The sequence below is a fragment of the Manduca sexta genome, chromosome 1 (assembly GCF_014839805.1).
Source record: "Manduca sexta isolate Smith_Timp_Sample1 chromosome 1, JHU_Msex_v1.0, whole genome shotgun sequence".
Lineage (NCBI taxonomy): Eukaryota > Metazoa > Arthropoda > Insecta > Lepidoptera > Sphingidae > Manduca > Manduca sexta.
This window is the reverse complement of record NC_051115.1, coordinates 150,363-175,734: the sequence shown is the minus strand read 5'-3', so window position 1 is coordinate 175,734 and position 25,372 is coordinate 150,363. Positions and strand designations below refer to the sequence as shown.

Here is a 25,372-nt window from a genome sequence, read left to right as displayed (position 1 = left end):
TTCTCAGATAGATATGTAGGTTTACTCACGATGTTTTAATTCGTTTAAGCGAACGATAATTATATAGCAATAGACACATTTTTTCGAAAAGTCTGAGGTGTGTTTGGGTTTTGAATCTGCGGACTTTCGCCCCACAGTCCGTACCACTCCCAACTAGGCTCTAACCTTGCCAGGGTCTTAAACTATCTCCATACCAAATTCCATAAAAATCCGTTCAGTAGATTTTGAGAAAATCGATAACATACAGATAGTCAGGAGACTTTGTTTTATATGTATAGACGTTATTCTTTAAATCATCAAAACAAACTATAAGATATCTGGAACTTACCAAAGAACACTAACATTAATTGTAATATCTTTTAATTGTTTTTTCCAACATATCAATACATGCCGTGGCAACTAAAGGTAATGCATTAAAAATATTATTAGACATTTGTAAGGTTCAGTTGATTTAATGTAATAACCAATGTTTGTCCTTAAAATAAATGAATAAATAAAGAAAGCATTTTCCAAACACGCTGTATATAACAATAAAATTAGGGGTAGCCACCCCACCCCCTAATATATTATAACCGCGGCCAAGGGAAACTGTTCCATGCGTCCTTACTGGACTTAAGGTCACACTGATTTAGGGCATCCCACCAGGATCCTACTATGGGGTTGATGGGTTGAAACGTGACTTTGACAGTTTGTAGAGCATCTCACGAATTTTGGAAGTCTATTTGTAGGGTTGGTGGGGTTGGTAAAATCGGTCACGGCCTCGGTGGCGTGGTTTACTGCAAGCGGTACGTCAGCGCTCTGAGGTCCTGGGTTCGAATCCCGGGTCGGGTAGTGATGTTTTGGGTTTTCGGCGTATCAGACTGGAGTCTAGAATTCGTGCCCGATATGATACGCTCGCCCCCTATCACATCATGGGACGGAACACACTTGGCGAAGTAGGTGCCCTGGTTGCGTCTGTGCATACCCCTTCGGGGATGCGATTTTACTCGTATAATAATTAATGTGTATGTACGGCTATGGACACCAAAATGCTTGGAGCCAATAAGTCCTAAGTCTTTGACTTGACTTGCTTAATCGATCATTCCCGTACGCTCTATTACGCTCTGCTCTATGTTATTGTTAAACCGGGAAAGGGGGAGTGATTGGCCGGAGGACACGGTGGAGCATACGGTGGAGGTGTGCCCAGCTTGGGCTGAGCACCGCCGTGTTCTCACAACGGCCATCGGTGGCGGAGACCTCTCGCGTCGGGGCCTGGTAGAAGCCATGCTCCGGGGCGAGAGAGTGGGACGCAGTCACCTCCTTCTGCGAGGACGTGATGCTCGCAAAGGAGGTGGCGGAGCGGACACGGCGCCAAAGCGCCCAACGTCCCATCCGCCACGGCAGACGCACAAGACGCGGGCGTCGAACGTCTGCTGAGGATCGTCGGCCTCCGTAGGCGCGGACCGTCGGGTGACGAGCATTGGGCAGCTCCGTCGCCCGATACCCCCTAACGGCCCGTGTGTTCGGCGCGTAGTGTTCCACGCGCGCCTCGAAGAGCAGTGTCAGTATAATTTGCGGGGCCCTTTAGGGCCGGTGCCTGCCTAGGTCTCAATGCCACCGGATCTTGGACCTAGGCACATAGGCAAAGGATGGGAACACCGTAGGTTCTTAGTCGGTAAAAGTCTGACACGCCCTCCCGCCCATCCCAAGGCGGGAGATAGTCAACTGACGATTTACCTACGTAAAAAAAAAAAAAAAAAAAAAAAAAAAAAAAAAAAAAAAAGAGGGAGTGAGGGAGGAACATGTGCTCTCGACTTTACCTACAATTCATACTTTTCTCATTCCCCATTTTAAGCTGAGCCCCCTGGGCCATCGGCTGGCGACGCTCTTGGCTAGTATTATGATATTTATAAATAAACTCAATTTTTATTTTTCAAATAATATTTCACGATATCTTTTCATAATCGTGGATGTCTCTCCTCTCCATCTTAAGCAGAGATTTGTAACCTGTCAAAAGTGAAGGTGAGAGGAAAACAAAAGTTCAATTTCAGCATTTAATATTTTTAATTTATTTCGAGGTTAAGGATAAGCAAGCTGAAGTGGCAGTGGGCTGGCCATATCTGTCGTAGGACCGATGGCGGCTGGAGCAGACGGGTGGAGTGGAGACCGCATCGCGGTAAGCGTAGCGTAGGACGACCTCCGACCCGCTGGTCCGACGATATACGTAGAATCGCCGGTGGACGCTGGATGAGGAGAGCGGAGGACCGAGCAGCGTGGCGCGCTTTAGGGGAGAAGTTTGTTTGGCACGCTTTGTTCAGCAATGGACAGCTGTAGGCTGATGATGAACACATCTTTTTTTACATTTGAATTTATATCCTATGGTCTTGGCACTAGACAAGCGTGTAAAGATCCAAATCTTAGTTGCCTACAGTACACCTGCCCCTTTATTGATAAACATTATTTATTTAAGGACGGAACATTGCTGTGATAAGTCTGTTTCTCAGCTTTGTTTATCTGACAGTTTGCTGTTTGTTCAGCTTCGTTTATCTGACAGTCAACTAGATTCAAGTTCTATCTCAATATAAGCCAATCACAACGGCCCTATGTCTACGCACTGCGAAGGCTGCCATGCCGTTAGCACTGAGAAACAGACTTGTTGTCACAGCGATACTCCGTCCTTAGATAAATAACGTCTATGAATAAGGGGACCACTCTTTCTTTTTTGATGCAGGCCTTATTACATAATTCATCATTTCAGCCGGGAATCAATCCATCTTGTGGGGAGCCTGTCTACGCTGCGTCTCCCGGTTCGTTGTCGCCACTCCAGAACTTTTCCGCTCCAACAGCCAATTCTATGAGCTATGTGACCTGCCCACTGTCACTTGAATTACGCAACTCTAGGTATTTAGATTTTCTCTGCATAATTAGTTTTATTAAAAATTAGATGTAGTATAATATATAATATTGCTAGGAGAATTCTTAAGATATAGATTGAATTTGGATATATATTTTTCAAAATATAGGACATTATTTATAAAACATATATAATATTGAAATGAAACTATTTTGCGGATTACATCGCGGTTTTTTTATATTATATTTTTATCATGAAGTTTCGAAGATTTTGCATTCATGGATCCCCCGTGACTGCAATAAAATTCTAAACATAGTTTTATTTCAATGTCTAATATTCGCGTAAACATAAAAAAATATGAATAAAATAATGAACATCAATCAGAGGAACTTAATCCCAAGTATTTATATCTTCAAGATATTGTCTTATACAGTTATAAGTTCTTTAAAGATTCTTGGCAGTAGTGTTAACCGGCGATAGCCTAGTTGGTTATGGAACGGACTGCCGAGACGAAAGTCCACAGGTTCATAACCCAAGGGCACGTTAAATTTTTCAAAAAATATGTGTGTATTTGTGAATTATCGCTTGCTTTAACGATGACGGAAAATATCGTAAGGAAACCTGCATACCTGTCAAGTTTTCTATAGGAATTTTGATGGTATATGAATTATGACGTCTACCAATCCGCACTAGGCCAGCGTGATGGACTAAGGACTAATCCCTCTCAGTAGTAGAGGAGGCCCGTGCAGTGGAACTATATATATAGGGCTAATATTATTATATAATGTTATTTTTTAGGGGAAGATTAACAATACGCAATAACTTTTTTGGAGTGACGAACGAGCAAATAGTTCACCTAATGGTTATTGACTCCGCATAAACCAATGCTAGAGGAATCATTGCGTTATCACGCTTACGAGAAAGAAATAGACTATATTCTTGTAGATTTCTAAACCGCACCACCTATGTGTTGGAGTTTCAGATTGAGTCCCTGTTTCAGGCAAGGATTTTTCTACTCAATATCAGCCTGGAATCTCCGGGCATCTTGTCACAGGCCTCTGATATGGTACATCTAATTAAAGAGTGCCAAATGACGTCATAATTATACCTACCTCCAGTATATCTATAGTTAATAAAAGCCACGAACGTCATGCTGACGTGTCCAAGATGGAGGCCATTTTATTCAAAGTAAGCTCGGTGTAAATAAACCAAAGATTGACGGAGGTCAAACGTGTTGCGAGTCGTTGGGTGTTTCGCGAAAAGTCTGAGCGAAAAATCATTACCTCTCCAAGTTTTGTGTGTATTCTTTGTGAATTATCGTTCGCTTTAACGGTGAAGGAAAACATCGCGACGAAACTTGTACATCTGACAAGTTCTCTATAGGGATTTCGAAGGTGTGTGAAGTCTACCAATCCGTACTAGGCCAGCGTGGTGGACTAAGGCTTAATCCCTCTCAATAGTAGAGGAGGCCCGTGCCCAGTAGTCGGACAGTATATAATACAGGACTGATATTATTATGCTTATACATTAAATAAAAATTTAAAAAAAATATGGAGACCAATTAGCCCTTCTGCAAAACAGTTGATTTGACACATTAACTCCAACACACTTATAATGCACGGCTACGCTATAAATAACACGAATGAACGTAATATTTTATACCTCGGGCGCTAAGCAAAAATTTAATAGGTTTCTTGGGGTATGCCGTCAGATACAGCGGGCAGTTACTCACGCAAGGGTTACTTATAGCTTATTTAATTGTACTAGCTGACCCGACAGACGTTGTCCTGTCTTACCTATGTATGCACGCTGACAGTTATTTCAAACCACTGACAGTAATGTAAAATTAATATTGTCGTTAAGTTTTCTTAAATTTTCTAATATACAGCGCAATTTTTTGAATTTTTTCTTTCATAAGAACCTTCTACTGACAATAACAAACACAACAAAAAAAGAAATAGTGAAATCGGTCCAGTCGTTCACGCGTGATGGCGTGACCAAGGGAAATAGGGATTCATTTTTATATATTAATCAAAAATAATAATAATATTTCTTATATTATTGTATATTGTTTTTTTATGGCTTTGAATGACGAGACGAGCATGCATTTCGCCTGATGGTAAGACGACCGTAAACAGTAGAAACACCTACACTGAAGTACAAAGTAGTGTTTGGTATTCCACTGCGCTCGCATTGAGACATGAGATGTTAATTATTATGTCCAGTAGTTACACTGGCTACAATGTTCAAACCGGAACACAAGAGTGCCTACACACTGCTGCTTGGTGGTAGAAATAGACATTGCGGTGGTACCTACCCAGGCGGACTTTCACATATGAGAGACCTACCAGTTAAACAAAGTGAAATAAGAATGCCTCGAAGATTCTAGCTTCGGTGTCACCACAATGGTTGAACGTCTGAAAATTTACACCATTGTAGGTAACGCTGGCATTACACACATATATTAGAGCTCCAGTGTTCATCAGTAATCCATTTAAATTAATAATAGCTTCCACCCGCAGCTTCGCCCGCGTGGATTTCGGACTTCAAAAATGGAGGAGGTGCTCAATTTGTCGGGATGTTTTTGTAATGTATGGTGGTATGCAGGTGGTCCGATTGTCCGGTCAGGGTCTGATGATGGAATCCTGGTGAAATCGAAGGAACTTTTAACCATTAAGGTTGCACACGCGACGGAAGCTTAAAAAATGGAGTAACTTCTGCCGTTTTCCCAACATTTCCCTTCACTGCTCTGCTCCTATTAATTGTAGCGTGATGAAAAGTATACTATAACCAGCACAGGAGTATGACAAATGATTGTACCAAGTTTCGTTAAAATCCGTCGAGTAGTTTTTGTTTCTATAACGGTTATACAGACAGACAGACAGACAAAAATTTTACTAATTGCATTTTGGCATCAGTATCGATCTCTAATCACCCCCTGACAGTTATTTTAGAAATATATTTCATGTACAGAATTGACCTCTCTACAGATTTATTATAAGTATAGATAGATATAGATAGATAGATATAGATGTCGTAATATCCCTCCTTAAAATGTCTTTAAAAAACGCCTCGCAATTCGATATTTAATTTCGATGATTGTGATTGGTCGAGAGAGCAATACGTCAGTCACGTGTCAATCTCAACCGATCACAATCACAAATTGTTTTCTTTGCCATGTTCTAAACGTTTCCCGCCAAAACACGCGTCGCACCAACCCAAGTAATATATAGTAAGAAAGTTATTACCGACATGCAATCCTTCTACGCAACTTGACGCTTCGCTGTAACCAAAGAATACTGTATTACACTGACCAGTGTCAAAAATATAAACAAATAATAATAATCACAGCCCTGTATTATATATTGTCGCACTGCTGCACGGACCTCCTCTAACTACTAAGAGGGATTAGGCCTTAGTCTACCACGCCGGCCTAATGCGGATTGGTAGACTTCACACACCCTCAAAATTCCTATAGAGAATTTCTCAGATATGCAGGTTTCCTCACGATGTTTTTCTTCACCGTTAAAGCAAGCGATAATTCACAAAGAATACACACATAATTATTTTAGAAAAATCATAGGTGTGTGCCCTTGGGATTTGAACCTGCGGACATTCGTCTCGGCAGTCTGTTCCACACCCAACTAGGCTATCGCCGTTTTAAACAAATATATTATTAATAATGTTAGTCCTGTTTATTTTTTCGCTGCTGGGGCCTTATTCTCTATCCCGCACGTTATTTTGACAGTGTGTAACAAGCACGTAACACAACGCGTCATGTTTAGGACTATAGAAATTTGGCTTACAGTATACCATTCCACACACATTTCTCGAAGATAACATGACACGGCCGCTTTACACGTTTACACTATCATACAGAATAAGGGCCCTGGGCGCAAGTTATTACTTATAATAAGTCTGCCTCAATATCTCAGTGACATTACAAACAGTTGAAATGCTTATTTATTTATTTTTACAATATCTTAAGATACCTAAAATCTGATTAATTGATTCGTATCGCTTACCATCAGATGTACGGGAAGCTCGTCTCGTCATTCAAAGCAATAAAAACAACTAGCTTTTGCTCGCGATTTCGTTCGCGTAAAGGAGTTTTCCAAGATAAAATTCCCGCTATATATGTTCCCGGGATAGAAAACCTATATATAACCTTCCCAGTGTCTTAAACTATCTCCATACCAAATTTCATAAAAATCCGTTCAGTAGATTTCAAGAAAATCGATAACATACACACAGACGGAAAAGGGGACTTTGTTTTATAATACACTAGCGACCCGCCCCGGCTTCGCACGGGTGCAATGCTGACTATTTAATGGATGTTATTATTATACATATAAACCTTTCTCTTGAATCACTCTATCTATTAAAAAAAACCGCATCAAAATCCGTTGCGTAGTTTTAAAGATTTAAGCACACATAGGGACAGAGAAAGCGACTTTGTTTTATACTATGTAGTGATATAGATTGTTTAAATAATCCTTATTCTTTACATATTATAAAACAAAATCCCCCTCCCCCCCCCTTCGTCAGTCTGTCTGAATACGATAAACTCAATAATTATCAAATAGATTTTTTTTTTTTTTTTTTTTTTTATAGATATCGATGAAATTTGGTATCTATATACTTTGAGACCTTGCAAAGGATATAGGCTACTTTTTATCCCGAAAATATATAAAGCGGGACTCTTATCCTCCAAAAACTTTGTCGGTTGAAACCGCGAGCAATTATAGACATAATTTGAAGTAATTCGCACGTACCTATTACCGAAATATGATAAACTTATAGCAACATAAGTAAAACTCTTGGCACTAAATCGGCATAAAGTAAAAACACAATCCATTCGTACAACTACAATAAAGTAATCAACAATCAATTCAAACATTTCTTTTTCAAAACACTTTCATTTGATTGAATAGCGTTCCGTATTCTACCCGCCATTTTGATTTTGCGATAAAAGGCGATGACTGGTGCATTATTTATCCATTATTTTTATTGCAGAAGTTATATGCTTGTTTTTTTACGAGGCAAGCAATTTATAGTGACCAGAGTACTTTAATTACAAAGATGGCGTCATTTTTTAAAATTTAGAATGACTTCATTGAATTGTAATTTTAAATATTTCCGAAAATTTGTAATATTTCCGACGTCGGTCTGTTGCCAACTCGGGAAGGATGCACAACAAAACAATATCGACCGTTACGTATCACGTTTAATGCAGAACTGACAACTGTCATGTTCCGAGTTTATTGCCCACATTTGACATATACATTACACCCCCATAATTATTCTAGAATACATAATATTAAACAACAATAACAATTACAATAAAATCGGTTAATACATAATGGGATCCCCATAACGCTCAATAGGTTTAGTGTTTCTTCTGGGCCGGTTTTGTGACACCGCTGGCGATGGGAGAATATCCCCATCTACGGAAGCTGGACCATTCATCGAACTGGGGTACGCCAACAGCGAAGTGGACTTATTTGACCGGACCTGATCAATGTGCCTTTTCATTTGCATAGGTAGACCATCTTCTCTATCTACCAAAACGTTACGACTCCCTAAAACTCTATTTATCCTACCGGGTACCCACTCACCCTCTGCACTAAAATCACGTGTCCATACTGGGTCTCCTACGTTAAAATTGCGTAGTTTACCTCCTACATTTCTAACCTGTATGTCCTGTGCTCGCTTGATTTTTTGTGGAAGATCTCGGCCCGTACGTTAAAGATCTAATCTGGATTTTAAGTTACGTTTTAATAGTAACATTGCCGGTGCCTCACCCGTTGTACTGTGTACCGTGTTTCTGTAAGCCATTAAATATGTTTGCAAAGCTATATTAACATCTACTTTATCCCTTATGGCTTTTTTAATAGCCCGCTTACAAAGTTTAACTGCTCCCTCTGCAGCACCATTAGATGCTGGGTGATATACGGCAGTAAAAGTATGGACTATGCCATTATATTTCATGAAGTCTGCTATTCTCACACTTGTAAATGGAGGTCCATTATCGGACACTACCTCTTGCGGTAACCCAAACCTAGCAAAGGTTTCCCTTAATTTTGAAAGTACTGACTCTGCCGTAGTATCCGACATTTGAAAAGCCTCAATCCATTTGGTAGTAGCATCTATGATAACTAAAAATCGTTTACCTTGTATGGGACCCAAAAATTCTATATGTAATCTACTCCAAGGCTCAAGCGGATATTTCCACGGCTTTGGCGGTGCACGGGGTGGAGCCGACGCTTCGCTTATGCACGTGCCACACTCTTTACAATTTCTTTCTATATCTGCATCAATCCCCGGCCACCATACGTAACCCCGCGCCTTCACCTTCATTTTAACTATTCCCATGTGCCCCGTATGCAATTCCTGTAAAATTTTCCGCGCAATGTTTGAGGTATAACGGTTCTATATCCCCACATAATTAAACCTGAGTCTAAATACAGCTCGTCTTTTCTAACATAATACGGCTTAATATTAGCTTCCGGACACTGAGGGGGCCATCCTGACTGTAAATATAATACTACTTTACGCAACAATAGGTCTTTTGCTAACTCCTCTCTTAAAGTTTTGTCAGTTATAGGTAAAAAATCTTTAATGAAATTGACATATGTAACCTCGGCTCTCGGCTTCCTCTCTAAGTTGTCCACCACTAGGTAAGCGTGATAGCGCATCTGCCCCGTTTCTAAATGTGGTCACATGCTCGATGTCATATCTGTAAGCAGCTAGTATTACCGCCCATCTTTGTAACCGCGATGCTGCCATCGTCGGTATGCCCCTCTTGGGCCCAAAAATCGTTACTAATGGCTTATGATCCGTACGAAGTATAAATTTGCGACCAAATAAATATTGATGGAATTTCTTTACTCCATAAATTATGCTAAGAGCTTCTTTATCTATTTGAGAGTAAGCCCGCTCTGCCGTGTTGAGAACTCTCGAGGCAAACGCGATGGGGCGCTCACGGCCGTCTGGCATCTCATGGGAAATGACCGCTCCGATACCCACATTACTAGCGTCTGTTGTCAAAATGAGTGGTAACTCTGGGTTGTAATGCACTAATACCTCACTAGACATTAATTTATTTTTTACAGTTACAAAAGCCGTATCGCATTCTGATGACCACAAAAATTTGGCACCTTTTTTCAATAATGCATATAATGGTGACAAAATCGTACTAATGTTTTTAATAAATTTTCCATAATACATCACCATTCCAATAAAAGCTCGTACTGCTGACACAGTGGTGGGTAAAGGGACCCGCTGAATAGCCTCTACTTTCTCTCTATTTGTATGTATGCCTTCTTTATCGATCATGTAACCTAAATATGTTACAGAGTTAACGAAAAAGTTACACTTTTTTTTCTCAACTTTCAATCCAAACTTACTTAACCGGTCTAAGACTGTATGTAATGTCTCTAAATGTTTTTTGTCGTTGACCCCTGTTAAAATAACGTCATCTAGGAAAACCCCTACTTGAGGCAAATCTGCAAACATCTCCTCTAATTTACGCTGAAAAATGCCCGGACTTGACGATAACCCATAAATCAATCTATTGTACTGAAACAATCCCCTATGTGTGTTTATTACTGTATATTTTTTTGATGCTTCACTTAAGGGAAATTGAGCATAAGCCTGTGATAAATCAATTTTTGTAAATTTAACCCCCCCATTCAACTTAACTAATAAATCTTCTACTCGGGGCAGAGGAAAACGGTCTACCTCTAGGCACTTATTGAGTGTCAATTTATAATCACCACAAATCCGTATCGTTCCGTCCGTCTTCACCACGGGTACAATCGGCGTAGCCCAGTCCGATGTCTCCACTGCTGTTATAATGCCGTCCGCGATCAGTTTGTCCAACGCCTGATCCACGGGTGCCCGCAGTGAATATGCGAGGGGTCGCGCTCGCATGAATACTGGCCTGGCCTCTGGCCGGACGTGCAGAGTAACTTCGCCACCGGTATATCGCCCAAGCCCGTCCGAAAACACCTCACCATATCTGGAAATCACGTCCGTTAAATTAAATGATGAACTGTCCCCATTTTTATTTATAAAATTAACCTCACACAACTTAAATCCTAACTGATTAAGCCAATGCCTACCTAACAATAGTTTCCTTCCTTTATCTATAATATACAATTCCAATTTTTTTGTTATTAATTTATATTTCACTGTTGGGAATATTTTTCCCACAGGTACAATTCGCTCACCGGTATAATATGACATAACAATGTTACTATCTCTTAATTGCAAATGCGCTAAATACTTTGTATAATACTCATAACTGATACACGATATCGCTGAACCTGTGTCCACTTCCATATCTATACATCTATTTTCAACCAAGACAGGCAAAATATACGGTTTACAATCAGCTGGGCTACATACACTATACATATTATAATTTACCTGCTCGTTTAACTCAGATATTCCCGGTTCCGTACATTCTCGTATACTGCTATTATATACCGAAGCTTCTGAAGAAACTCTCAACCTAGGGCACATCTTTTTAAGATGTCCTGTTCTATAACACACTTTACAAACATAATTACTAAATTTGCATCTCGATGATGCATGCCGTCCGCCACAAACATTGCACTGTGTCTGCTGTTCTAAACCACCGCGATTCTGCTTTCCGTCTAGTTGAAACGGTGTGCCGCCGCTGCGACCTGCCACCGCCGGCGCCGCCTGTCGCTGTCCCGCTCCACGCGCAACCGACCAATATGACGCTCCTTGTCGCCCGCATGACGTCATGCCCCGTCTCGCTCGCGCCGCGGACATTATGTAACACTGTGCCTCCTCCGTACATGGCACTGTGTCGCGCGATATTTCTACCGTCAACTATCGCCGCGTTCTTCTCGGCCGCTTCTATTGCGATCGCTAATGCCAATGCTTTTTCGAATGTCAAGTTCTCCTCGGTAAATAACCGTTGCCGGACCACTTCACTTCTGAGTCCACACACCAATTGGTCTCTCAAACTCTCCTCCAACCATTTTCCGAACTCGCAACCTTTTGACAGTTTTTTGAGTTCTGCTACGTACTCCGCTACCGTCTCTTCTTGTTTTTGCTTGCGTTGTCTGTATACGTATCTCTCTGCCAAAATGCTCGGTTTCGGACGAAGATGATCCTTCATTATAGAAACTTGTTCTTTAAAAGACTTAGTTGCTGGTTTGTCTGGCGTACATAACGTAACTAGCAATTCATAACTGGCTCCTCCCATGACTGTAATTAATGTAGCTACCTTATGCGCTTCTCCGATTTGATTAACAATAAAATATTGTTCCAACCTCTCTATGTACAACTCCCAGTTGTCCGCGTTCAAATCGAACGGCTCATGCCTACAGGTGCCATATTTATATATAATATATATTAATTTTTTTTAAATCAATATAGCCAATTTCACTCACGTAGAATCGAACTCGTCGCCAATGTAATATTTCCGACATCGGTCTGTTGCCAACTCGGGAAGGATGCAATATCGACCGTTACGTATCACGTTTAATGCAGAACTGACAACTGTCATGTTCCGAGCTTATTACCCACATTTGACATATACATTACAAGGAACAGACGAAAGTGACGCATGTTTTGCTTGTTTTTTAATATCCGTTCGGAATTGTGTTCTTTTTTTAAAGAGCCAGTCAATGGACTAATTAATTTAAATTCGTGTTATTTAAAAATAGAACAATAAAACCGCCGTCTATCTTTGTTTGTTTTTACCGTTAAGTGGTTGATGCTAAGGGACATCCAAATTACTTTGAATTTAAAAGGAATTGCAAGGGGGTTCTGCAGGTCCAGCGAAATGCATAGGAGTTTACAATGTAAGCGCCTGTTCTGCCACCAAACGGTAACTTTGTAAGTGTTTATATTCAACAAATGTAAAAGTGTATCATACACGAAAAACAAAATTTTCCAATAAATCCAACACAAAGGGCGACGTGTTTAGCTATTTGACCTTTGGCATAACACGTTAGTTCCTTCGCCTCGGGCGCTTTTGTTTAAAAAAACTTATTTTTATACATTATGTAATTTCCACCTTAATGTAATACGTTACAGTCGATATTTAAATGTTTCTTGTCTAGGGGATGAAAATGTAATATTCATCGGACTTCCGACTCTATTATAATTGAGAAAAGTCGAAAATCAATTACTTAAGTTCCTATAAACGTTTTCCTTGTATTTTCAAATCGGATGTAACAAATTTAAACTAATCTTTTTCTCTATAGTGTTAAGGTTGAATATTAAGTAAAGGTGATCGTAAAGATATATTCCTTATTTTTTTATCGGCCTTGTTACGTGCGTGTTCGCCCTTTGCTGTTAATTTGAATTTGGAATTCGGTGCCGACGCCAATCAGCCAGTGCTCTTTTTAAATACTTAACGAGAAAAACAAACCTGAATAATTTGTTCACAAGACTGTTTTGTTTTGTGTTAATAAAAGTAGTCTGGCAGAATGTTCATCGATTCTTTTGTCTATTCCATCAGGGAAAAAAGGAAACCTTATGATTTTAAAAAATAAAAGTTATACCTAAAACTAGGCAGTTTGGTCGAAAGACTTATAGCCTATCCTCAAAGGAGTTAAAAAAAAATTTAGTGGCAAGTTTACTTAAGGTTATAGCTTAAGGTCCATTTTCATACATTTTGTTTCACCTTTAATCTGGGTAACTAAACAAGTATTGACAAGTAAAGAATTTAAATTCTCGTATAGTTAGTGATTAGTTCTCGCAGTTGAAATAAAAACGTAAAAATAATTAATATGCATGGATATTTCGGCCTTTAAAATTTAATATGACGAAATTTTGTAGACCACTTAAATCTATACCTCCATAGCTCTTCATATTTATCCAAAGACATTAAACATTATAGTTAATTATAGACTGGACATCAGGACCTGTGCTCCAAATGTTATTAGCAATTGGTAATAAGTCGCTGTCTTATTTGAAATGTCCGTCAAGATGTCACAGCGTCCTTAGATATTAATACAAAACAAATTTACAGAAAATATGCTTATATGCGCAGTAAAAACGTGCAATGATATGGAAAAATGATGTGTTTTATATTGATGTTTTGCTATTTCACAGTAGATTGATTCATCGCATGAGCGCAAATTTTTTGTATAACAATTTTCCCAATGTCCCCTCTATATAATCTTAGAACTTTTTATTTATCCAAGAATTCTAAACCTATAATTCCTTACAAACATAGATTTGGTGTAAGTTACATTTGTAAATCATAACACAAATTAAATCTAAAACAATGGACCTTTTTATTGGTACGTCGCACGAATCAAAACCACGCTACAAAATTTATAACGAAGTCTGTTTCTAACTCAGAAATATAGAAACAACGAATTTTTTGTATCGGCTAGTAGATAGACGCCGCTGTAAAGGAAATGGTTGCGTTTCTTTATGAAAGGAGAAAATCATCAAAGCAGATGCTTGCTTGACCAGCCGCGGCATTCCGACGGTTCCTATTCTTAAATGGTATGAATGAATAAATGAGGGAATGCTTCTAGCCGAATTTTCGACCACGGCTGCCAATCTCAACAGAGATCAGCAAATCAAGAGATATTATAGTGAACAAGAGAGCAATACAGAGCACTCTCTGTTCCTTCACTGTCACAGACCGGTGAACGGTAGCTGCGAAATCGTCGCTGCAAGCAAAGGGTTCTTGACAAACAGCCAACAAAATGATCATATAAAGCAAAGCTGTACAACCAATATTGGAAGTGGGCACAAATTTTGCAGCCAAGACCGCCTGCGGGCTATTTCAGTGGGTATATTTATTGTCATAATGGTATGAAATAAAATATATTTTGAACTATATATGCTTTAATCCACACAGCTTGATTAATTTGATAACAAAAATGTTAACTAGGGAGACCTTTATATTGCCGTGCTAAGTTCAAAAGCGGTATCTCAAAAAAAAACAAAATCATGATTTTCAGACGTCAGATAGCTTAAAGAAATACCCATCCTATGAACGTACCTAAATAACGGTATCTTGTTTAGAACTTCTGAAAAACCTTAAAAGCGTCTCTCTATCTCAGTTTTACACAAAACTAAGTATATTTACAAAACTTCGATTATCTCGAAATAAGGTTAAGAACAGAAGAACAGCAGACTACTCTTAGCTGGCAAATGCGTTGGAGGGCCACAGCGTGATCCGCAGGCCTGAGATTAGACAGCCTTGCTATAAAGGTTTTTTTTTCTTTTTTGTGTTTCTCTTATATTTATTTGTGTTTCAATAGTGGTTTCTTTTAGTGATTACTAAAGAGTGAGGTGGGGGAGCAGGGTCCGCTATTGGATTTCTATAAAGGTTTCTAGGGTACGGAACTTTACAAATTATTACGTTCAGTCAAACACATTAAACTGTATAGTTAATTATAGACTGGACATCAGGGCCAAAACTTTGCTCCAAAAGTTATTACTAATTGGATTTGAAATGCCCCTGTGACAAGATGTCACAGCGTCCTTAGATATTAATACAAAACATATTTACAGAAAATATGCTAATATTCGTATTAAAAACGTACAAATCATGATATGGAAACAATTAAGTATTTTACATTGGTGTTTTGCTATTTCACAGTAGATTGAACCATCACATTAGCGCAATATTACAATATACTACATGGACCTTCTAGAGACTAGACAGAATTTCCGTGCTTTCCGGCGTTTTTGCCTATTGTAATCAAATCTAACAGCTCATGTGATAGGACCCTTTCTTTTAATTTTACCCATGGTGCCTTATAACTAGCTTATCTAGTTGTAAACGTCCCTATCCTTGAGGTTAAATCGCCTCCTTACATCATGATTTTGTCACCCGCATTGCTCTGGAGGGAAGTGGACAATTAATATTTCCAAATCCTCCCTATCTTTCTTTTTGATTAATTTCGTTGCGGGATACTGACAAATTTGTTTTCCCTGAGACTCGCCGAGCTTCAGTGCTCGTTGTCATAAAATGCGTGCCACTGCTGATCCTGGCTTACAGAAGTTGTAGTGGTGGGTGTGAGGGCGGGAAAGTCTCTAAAAAGCGCAATATTTTTGTATGACAATCTTCCCAATGTCCGCTCTATATACTCTTAAAACTCTGTGTTCAATCAATTTTCTACTTTCATAATAAAAAGTCAATTAAAGCGCCATGAACAAATGTTCATAAATTTAAATTCAACCCATCAAAAATCTATTAGCTGTGAATTTAAATAATTTATATTTTGCATTAACGTGAAATTGTTGAATATTTACTGCATAGAAATTAAATATTAAAGTACTACGTAGGCACTTTTGTTTTGTAAGAATTTGTTAATTTTATAGTGATATAGCTTTTGCCCGCGGCTCCGCCCGCGTTATAAAGTTTTTCGGGCTAAAGTTTTCCGTTATAAAAGTCACGCTATATATTTTCCCGGGAGCCTATGTTCTTCACAGGGTCTCAAACTGTCTCCATACCAAATTTTATCCTAATACGTTGGGTAGTTTTTGAGTTTAACACGTTCGGGCAGACCGATGCAGCGGGGGACTTTTGTTTTATGATATATTTTTGTAGAACTTTTAAGAGGAACAATCCCGTCATACATTATTGTTGCATAACTTTAACCGTTTACGCAGCGCACGCAACAGAAGCTCTCAAAACTAATAAATTGTCCCCGTTTTTGCATCATGTTTCATTACTGCTCCGCTCCTATTGGTCATAGCGTGACAATATATAACCTATAGCACTCCAGGAACAAAGGGCTATCCAACACAAAATTATTTTTTCAGTTCGAACCGGTAGTTCCTGAGATTAGCGATTACTGCTCCGCTCCTATTGGTCATAGCGTGATGATATATATAGCCTATAGCATTCCAGGAACAAAGGGCTACCCAACACAAAAATAATTATTCAGTTCAAACTCCTAGTTTCTGAGATTAGCCATTACTGCTCTGCTCCTATTGGCCATAGCGTGATGATATATAGCCTATAGCACTTCACGAACAAAGGGCTATCCAATACAAAATGAATTTTTTAGTTCGAACCGGTAGTTCCTGAGATTAGCCATTACTGCTCTGCTCCTATTGGGTATAGCGTGATGATATATAGCCTATAGCACTCCACCAACAAAAGGCTATCCAATGCAAAAAGAATTTTTCAGTTTGGTCCGGTAGTTCCTGAGATTAGCCATTACTGCTCCGCTCCTATTGGGTATAGCGTGATGATATATAGCCTATAGCACTCCACGAACAAAGGGCTATCCAACGCAAAAAGAATTTTTCAGTTCGGACCGGTAGTTCCTGAGATTAGGCATTACTGCTCCGCTCCTATTAGGTATAGCGTGATGATATATAGCCTATAGCACTCCACAAACATAGGGCTATCCAACGCAAAAAGAATTTTTCAGTTTGGACCGATAGTTCCTAAGATTAGGCATTACTGCTCCGCTCCTATTGGGTATAGCGTGATGATATATAGCCTATAGCACTCCACGAACATAGGGCTATCCAACGCAAAAAGAATTTTTCAGTTTGGACCGGTAGTTCCTGAGATTAGGCATTACTGCTCCGCTCCTATTGGGTATAGCGTGATGATATATAGCCTATAGCACTCCACGAACATAGGGCTATCCAACGCAAAAAGAATTTTTCAGTTTGGACCGGTAGTTCCTGAGATTAGCGCGTTCAAACAAACAAACAAACAAACAAACAAACTCTTCAGCTTTATATAATAGTATAGATATAAGTGCGCCAAAGGAGTGGAACGGACTGCCGAGACGTATGTCCGCAGGTTCAAAACCCAAACACACCTCTAACTTGTCAATTCGACGGGGATTTTCTTTTATACCTAAAATATTTTTTAAGAGAAACAATTCTATCATACTTAATTGTTAAATAGCTTGCAAATGTTTTCGCAGTTCAACAGAATTTCCCAATAGGAATATTTTTTCCACTTTCCCATAATATTTTCATAAATACTCCGGTGTTTATTGGTCATAGCTTGAGGTTACGTAGCCTTCCTCGATAAATAGGCTATCCAACACTAAAAGGATTTTGCCATTCGAACCAGTAGTTTCTGAGATTAGCGCGTTCAAACAAACACTCTTCAGCTTTATATAATAGTATTTTTTTTTGTTGTGTACTGTGTTAAATAGTGTTGCTGTGAGTATTGTAAAAGTACCAACCTTAGTAAAGCGGCGATAGATAATAATCTTTAGTGATTCGGTATTTATTGAAAAATAGATACTTGTGAAAATTTACAAAATATATAGGTTTAAAAAATACCATCGACGTATATTCTATAGACACGAACGTCCATATAAACTATTTGTTCAAAATCTGAAATAAAATGGCAAAACGTCACTGTTATAACCTATTTATTCACTTGAACAACAAATAATTTTACTTATTTGACTATCATTTTTTATTCACATCCAAGTTTGCATTTAGACTAGCGTTTTTATTTTAAAGCGCCACTCCGTACACAACCACAAGCATCAATATTGACTATACTAAGACAATTTGAATGGATAACAGTTCAATTCAGTCGAACACAGTGAATGTTCGGAACGCCAAATCTAGTACGCAGTACATATATATCGATGGAAAATAAATTAAATTTATATACCTACCTTTTATTTTTATTTAAATGAAGAGTTTAGAAATGCGATATTCAGCAACATTCATAAAAAACCTGTGGAGCTAATCTCATTATTGAAAGGCGAAAGAAAGCAAAACTTTAACGTTTTGTACGGTATAATTTGTGCCACGCCTTACTGTGCGTCGGAAAGCACGTAAAGCCGTTGGTCCTGCTGATCTCTCAGGTCATGTCGTCTCACCGGACTATAAGAAGGAACAGAGAATGCTTCTGTATTGCACACACTCGTGCACTATAATATCTCCTGCTGATCTCTCTCCGGTCATGTCGTCTCACCGGATTATGAGAAGGAACAGAGAATGCTTGTGTATTGCACACACTTGTGCACTATAATATGTTGTGGCTGTTCTCCGATGAGAATGGCCGCCATGACCAAAATTGGGCTAGCAGAGATTCAATACACAAGTAAAATCTCAAACATAAAACATTAAATAAAAAAGTGAATTATAAATCAATTAAGAGATGCTAATATTCCGATAATTTCATTCAATGACCATTAATCAATGCAAATGTTTTTATTAAATTCATTTTCATAAAAAATCTATAAGAAATATAATTTAGGCAGAATGGTTTATTACCTTGGCCTGATTTAAATTTTAGTAAGACTGCACCAGCTTAAAATAGTTTATAGTCTGAATAGGAAAATAAAAACATAATACTATGTTGGGGCGCCGCGTTTGCTTTTCGTTTTAAAGTTAACGTTGTCAATATATATATTTTTTTTTCATATTTTACTACTAAATATATGGCGAGGAATTTTATTTTCCCGATCAGGTATACCTGTATAAAATAGTTTGTAAATGTTCTGTTCATTTATAATATTCATGGTCATATTTAATTTAATTTGGAAGTACATACATATTTTATATTCGCCCGGATAGCGACCGTACACAAATATTAAAACCCGCCATAGTGGCCCACGTAAGTCGCGTTCCGGGATCAGCCTGTGTATATCCAGTGCCAACAGACATAATTGTGTCGACTGAGGGGTAATCATCTCTCGTCAGTCGACATTCTATTGGACACCACTCTTACCATCAGGTGCAGTGAGTACACTTTGCCTTGCAAGTATAAAAAAAAAAAAGTAGTTTGTGGCTCCATCAAAATGTCTATGCAGCCATCACATTGTAGGGTATTTTTTATAACATTTTCTAAAAAAATCTGTTCCAAACTCAGGAATATTAATCGATCAAAATATCAGAAGAATGGAGGGACAATAGGTAATATATTGTAAAAATAAAAACACAAATTAATTAAATTATTTTTATTACTATAAATAAATAAATAATATCACGTTCATAATGAGTACAAATATATTAAAGCGGTTGTCAGAATCGATGCACTGGCCAGGAGCGAGCCGGCCGATGATACTGGAAAATAACAGTAGAAGTTAATTAACTGCTTTCTTACTTAAATGACCCTCAATATTTTTACATATTAATAAAATCAATTGAGGATATTGTCTGTCTCACTTATAAACTTCATTTAACGTTAAGAGGTGGTCAAGAATTGCTTAAATAGCTGACAAAAACATCACTTAGTTTAAACTTAAGAGGCAACATGGCGGAATTTGACTTACAGCTGATCGGGTAATTTTGTGTTTTAATTAAGCATAGCTTTGCGAAATTTTTATAAGACTATATTTCTTTAAACACATTGAATCGAAAAAAAGCTATTGCGTAGGATTCTTGCAAATTAAGTGTTGAGTTACTTTTTGCATAATAGACAAAACAACGAAATAAAAATACAAAAAACGAGCTGTATGTTTATAGATTCCTTTGCAAGTCTACTAAAACGAGCAAAAATAAGGCGGGAAATCTGACAGCTTTCAAAATTACACAAAAATTCTAAATTCAAATTCCTTTGGCTGAACAGCTGTAGTGTCAATACATTCATTAAAAACAATGAAATTTCGCATTTAACGATAACAGAGGGCGCTGTTTTCAATCTACTTACCGCACGTGTTTAATTCCTCAGAGTAGGGGAAGTTGAAGTCGCACTGACATATGCTGTTCCTGCAAGTCACTCGCTCCGATATGTCGGACAGATAACACTGGCTTCTACGCGTGCAAGCTTGAAATAATCCTGTAAAATTAGAGCAACTATATTAATTCGTACTCTATTGTACTTTATGTAATATAAGCCCATGTATTTACTGCCCGTGTGGAAAAAAATACTGTCCCACTGCTGCACGGGCCCCCTCTACTACTGAGAGGGACTAGGACTCCACCACGCTGGCCTAGTGCGGGTTGGTAGACTTCACACACCTTTGAAACTCCTATAGAGAACTTCTCAGACGTGCAGGTTTCCTCACGATGTTTTCCTTCACCGTTAAAGCGAACGATAAATTCACAAAGAACACACACATGATTTTAGAAAAGTCACGAGGTGTGTTTGGGATTTGAACCTGCAGACATTCGTCTTGGCAGTCCGTTCCACAACCAACTAGGCTATCGCCGCCGCTTTCATCGTCAAAGCAAGCGATAATTAGAAATACTCACAGGGGTTCGTCCATTAATCATGTGATGTTTTTAGTAACTTTTTTCCCCCCTGGTGATACGTGATGAGGTTTTAGACTACCGCTCCCCTCTATCCAAAATCACGTGGTTTCGGTACAAAGTATATTGAAATTTTTAGAATAATCTTTAAATACAAGTATAATCCGATAAAATTTTCGAAAATTAAGAATCTTGACAAAAATGTTCAGACATTAACACGTTGCAGGTTGTTTTAGACGCATAAAAAGAATACAGTAAGGTGTAAACACGTATTCTACATGAATGTTGTCGCGATGCACGAGGAAATCGTTGCTTGGCAACAGTGATGCAAAGCCCACGCGCTGCTTTTTAGTTTAAAAATCGAGCTATCAACAAAAAATAAATACCGTGATATCTCATTACCACCCAAGTGATATTTCGTGATCTCAGACTAACGAACGTCCCCCATAACTTTAGCAAAATGAAAGTTAATAAGACACTTTCCCGCTCTCACACCACCACAACTCCTGTGAGGATCAGCAGTGGCATGCATGACAGAGCGGTGAAGCTCAAGTCTCAGGGAACGCTTGGCATTATCAACGAAATTAATCAAATAGAAAAGGAGTTGGAAACATTAATTGTCCACTTCCCTCCACAGCAAAGCGGAAAATCAAAGTTAAAAAGGGACAAATTTAAATGTATTTACATCTCACCTGTCATCGGCCAGCAGCCTTCATCTCGATGGTGGAAGGAGTCCGCACACGTGCAGCTGCCGTTGAAGCAAACGCTGTTGACTCCGAGAGCCTCCGTGCACTGCGCCGAGACGACACACTCCGACTCGAAACCAGATACCTCTGGAAAAGATATCCTTTAAGGGCCCTGTCACAATCACGGCGCGACGTGCGGCGTGGTGTTGCAACGCTATGTGATGCTATGCTACAGCTTTACTGAATGAATTCACTAGGAACGCATGAAAACAATATATTTTGCTTCGTTCGCTCGGTGCTCGCCGCGTCGCCGGTAGCTGTGGCTTTATTTTTTTTATTGCTTTGAATGACGAGACGAGCTTGCCGTTATGATGGTAAACGATACTTATAAACAGTAGAAATACCAACACCTTGAATAACAAAGTGTTTGGTATTCCACTGCGCTCGCCATCCTGAGACATATGTTAAGTATTATGTCCAGTAGTTACACTGGCTACAATGGCATGCTTTATACAATTTCCTACATTTTACATTTGTTTTCCAAATTGTATCGCAATTCGCGTCGCGAGTGTAGCCAGACGGTAACCGTCCTTTGCTGGTATATTTGGATATATTTATATCTCGGATAGCGATAACAGGGTGTTAACGCCATAGGCCTACGTGTGTCGCGTTCCGGGATGAGCCTGTGTATCTTGTTCCAACAGACCGCAATATCCACATTATAAAAATGTTAACTACCAAAGTTAAAATTAAACTAATTTTCGGATTCTATCGCGGTAATTAGTGTTTTATTTTCTCCCGACGTTTCGAAGACTTTGCAGCCTTCATGGTCACGGGGGGGACTGGGGTGTTGTTCATCCGCAAAGTCAAAGTTACAATATCTACCTACATTTTACAATTATACAACTTTTTTTTAATTTTTAGCTGTTGGTGGTCCGATCTACGCAGAATGAGCTCACAGTGTCTTGAAGTCTTGCAGCCGGTCTTTTGGGTTCCGATTTAATTAAATGTAGATCCCATGCTTGTGCAAGCTTCCAACCATCTTCCCTATTGAAATTAGGATGTTTTTTAAATTCAATAGCCTCGCGAATCATCCTGGGCAGGAATCGGTGTTCTTTGGCGAGGATTTGTGGCTTGTCTAGTCGCAGATAATGATTGGTGCCTCCTTCAGAGTGTTCAGCGACTGCAGACTTCGTCGAGCGTCGGTGTTTCACGTCAGCTATATGTTCTTTTACGCGGGTCCCTATATTTCTTTTTGTTTGCCCGATATAAGAGAGGCCACAGTTGCAATCTATTTTGTATACTCCCGGTTCTTGTAGAGGTATGTGACACTCATCATTATCTGCGACTAGACAAGCCACAAATCCTCGCCAAAGAACACCGATTCCTGCCCAGGATGATTCGCGAGGCTATTGAAATTAAAAAAACATCCTAATTTCAATAGGGAAGATGGTTGGAAGCTTGCACAAGCATGGGATCCAGTTCTACATTTAATTAAATCGGAACCCAAAAGACCGGCTGCCAGACTTCAAGACACTGTGAGCTCATTCTGCGTAGATCGGACCACCAACAGCTAAATTTTAAAAAGTTGTATAATTGTAAAATGTAGGTAGATATTGTAACTTTGACTTTACGGATGAACAACACCTCAGTCCCCCCCGTGACCATGAAGACTGCAAAGTCTTCGAAACGTCGGGAGAAAAATAAAACACTAATTACCGCGATAGAATCCGAAAATTAGTTTAATTTCAATGTCTAACATTCGCGTAAACATAAGAAATCATTATACCAAAGTTAAGATAATACAAACAAACAAAACTACATCACATATACCGCACTTGATAAAATAATGACCTATTTCAAAATTGCTAATTTGTGGCAGTCGTCGAAAAACTAATTTTTGTTTGCTACCTTTTTTTCTCTAGTTGCTAAAAAATAGACCTTATTAAAGATAGGTAAATAATGATACCTACAGCATGAAAAAAAGGGAAAAAACTAAAAGGTCGCAAACATAAATTGGTTGTTTGACGATTCCCACAAATTCGCAATTTTGGAATGGGTCATTATTTCATTAAGAGTGCGATTTATCTCCGAAGGGGTATACAGAGACGCAACTATGGCATCAACTTTTCGCCAAGTGTGTTTCGACCCATGATGTGATAGGGGTCTATCGCCATATTGGACACTTATTCCAGACTCCAGACTGACACTGAGCAGAAAAACTCAAATATCGACCCGGGATTCAAACCCAGGACCTCAGAGCGCTGCCGTACCGCGCATGCAGTAAACTACTGGTGGTAGCTCTCTCATATCTCAGAGTCCGCCTGGGTAGGTACCACCGCAATGTCTATTTCTACAGCGCTGTGTAGTCACTGTTGTGTTCCGGTTTGATTACAGCCAGTGTAACTACTGGACATAATGTGACATCAAATGTCTCAAGATGGCGAGCGCAGTGGAATACCAAACACTTTGTAATTCAAGGTGTTGGTGTTTCTACTGTTTATAGGTCGTATCGCTTAAATTTCGAGTATATAGCTTCTGAAAATGCGGTTAAACATTGCTGGAGAGCATCCTGACAGCTCATACTGACCTGGCCAGCAAGCGTCCTTCTCCTCTATGAAGTTCTCCCTGCACTGGCATGTGAGACCATCAGTGTTGTTCAGGCACACGCTGTTTTCGACTACACAATTCGAGTCTTCGAGACATGTGCCGCTTAGAACTGGAACAAACATACATCATCAGTGTTAGATCAGTACCAAAATAATTAATAGCGCCATCTGTTGTGTCTATGGTGAACATATTTGTTATAAACCACAAAGCATAACTGTGTAAAGTGAAGCTGTCACTTGAGCGTCCATGTCCAAAGAAACTGTGTGTTATAATTACAAGTTTTGTTTTATTGCTCTAACATTACAGGTTATGGGCCCAGACCCAGAATCCTTAGTTTGTCTTTTAAATAGTTGTGTTTCTCAGTTAATAAGTGGTGAAACATTGATACAATAATAGTTAAATGTTAGTTACTTTATACAATAATAGTTGCAAGAATGGCATTGAATTATATTGTAAATGTTCCCAAGTTAAAAGGCCGGGAAAACTACAACGAATGGCTGGTCGCCGCGGAAAATTTTCTAGTCCTGGAAGATATGCTGCACTGCATCAGACCAGAAACCGGGAAAAAGATAGAAGCCGCAGATGACGCGAGAACTAAGGCAAAGTTAGTGATGACTATAGATACTGCGTTATATGTCCATATAAAAGAAGTTAAAAGTACTTTGGAACTATGGAATAAGCTAAAGACATTATTTGATGACTCGGGATTTACACGAAGAATATCACTTTTACGTAATTTAATCTCAATTCGTTTGGAAAATTGTGTCTCGATGCAGTCATACGTAACGCAAATAGTCGAAACGGGGCAGAAACTGAGTGGGACAGGTTTTAATATCAGTGATGAATGGATCGGTTGCTTGTTGTTGGCTGGATTGACAGAGAATTTTAAGCCGATGATAATGGCGATCGAGCATTCCGGCATACAAATTACAACGGACGCCATTAGAACCAAGCTCATGGACATGGAAACGGAAGTGAGTGGAAGTAACCAATCTAACGACGTTAGCAGTGCATTCGCAAGTAGAACGCAGAAATGGCAACATAAGAAAAATAAATTACCTATGGCCACCGCGCAAAGAACTCAATCGCAACCAAA

At 39.0% G+C, this 25,372-nt stretch overlaps 2 protein-coding genes across 2 annotated transcripts in view; both read right to left on the bottom strand.

Moving 5' to 3' along the window:
• Positions 1-8,042: 8,042 nt before the first annotated feature.
• LOC115455850 (retrovirus-related Pol polyprotein from transposon 297) lies at positions 8,043-12,377 on the bottom strand. Its single transcript, XM_030184603.2, has 2 exons — positions 11,267-12,377; positions 8,043-10,856 (listed from the first exon to the last, which is right to left on the bottom strand). Exon 2 carries the CDS (start codon positions 10,766-10,768, stop codon positions 9,452-9,454), a length of 1,317 nt encoding a protein of 438 aa, XP_030040463.2. The 5' UTR covers positions 10,769-10,856; positions 11,267-12,377; the 3' UTR covers positions 8,043-9,451.
• Positions 12,378-19,731: 7,354 nt separating this feature from the next.
• The window catches only part of LOC115451327 (tenascin-X-like), a 29,931-nt gene continuing 24,290 nt past the window's right edge, over positions 19,732-25,372 (bottom strand). The window contains exons 11-14 of the mRNA XM_037445764.1: positions 24,257-24,385; positions 21,673-21,813; positions 20,439-20,567; positions 19,732-19,852 (exon numbers count right to left, since the gene is read on the bottom strand). Of these exons, the coding sequence (XP_037301661.1) occupies positions 19,779-19,852; positions 20,439-20,567; positions 21,673-21,813; positions 24,257-24,385 (473 nt within the window). The 3' untranslated portion in view covers positions 19,732-19,778. The remainder of the gene's footprint in view (positions 19,853-20,438; positions 20,568-21,672; positions 21,814-24,256; positions 24,386-25,372) is intronic.

Excerpts from the sequence above, each read along its gene's own strand:
- LOC115455850 (XM_030184603.2), bottom strand. The coding sequence starts at position 10,768 with ATGCGAGCGCGACCCCTCGCATATTCACTGCGGGCACCCGTGGATCAG.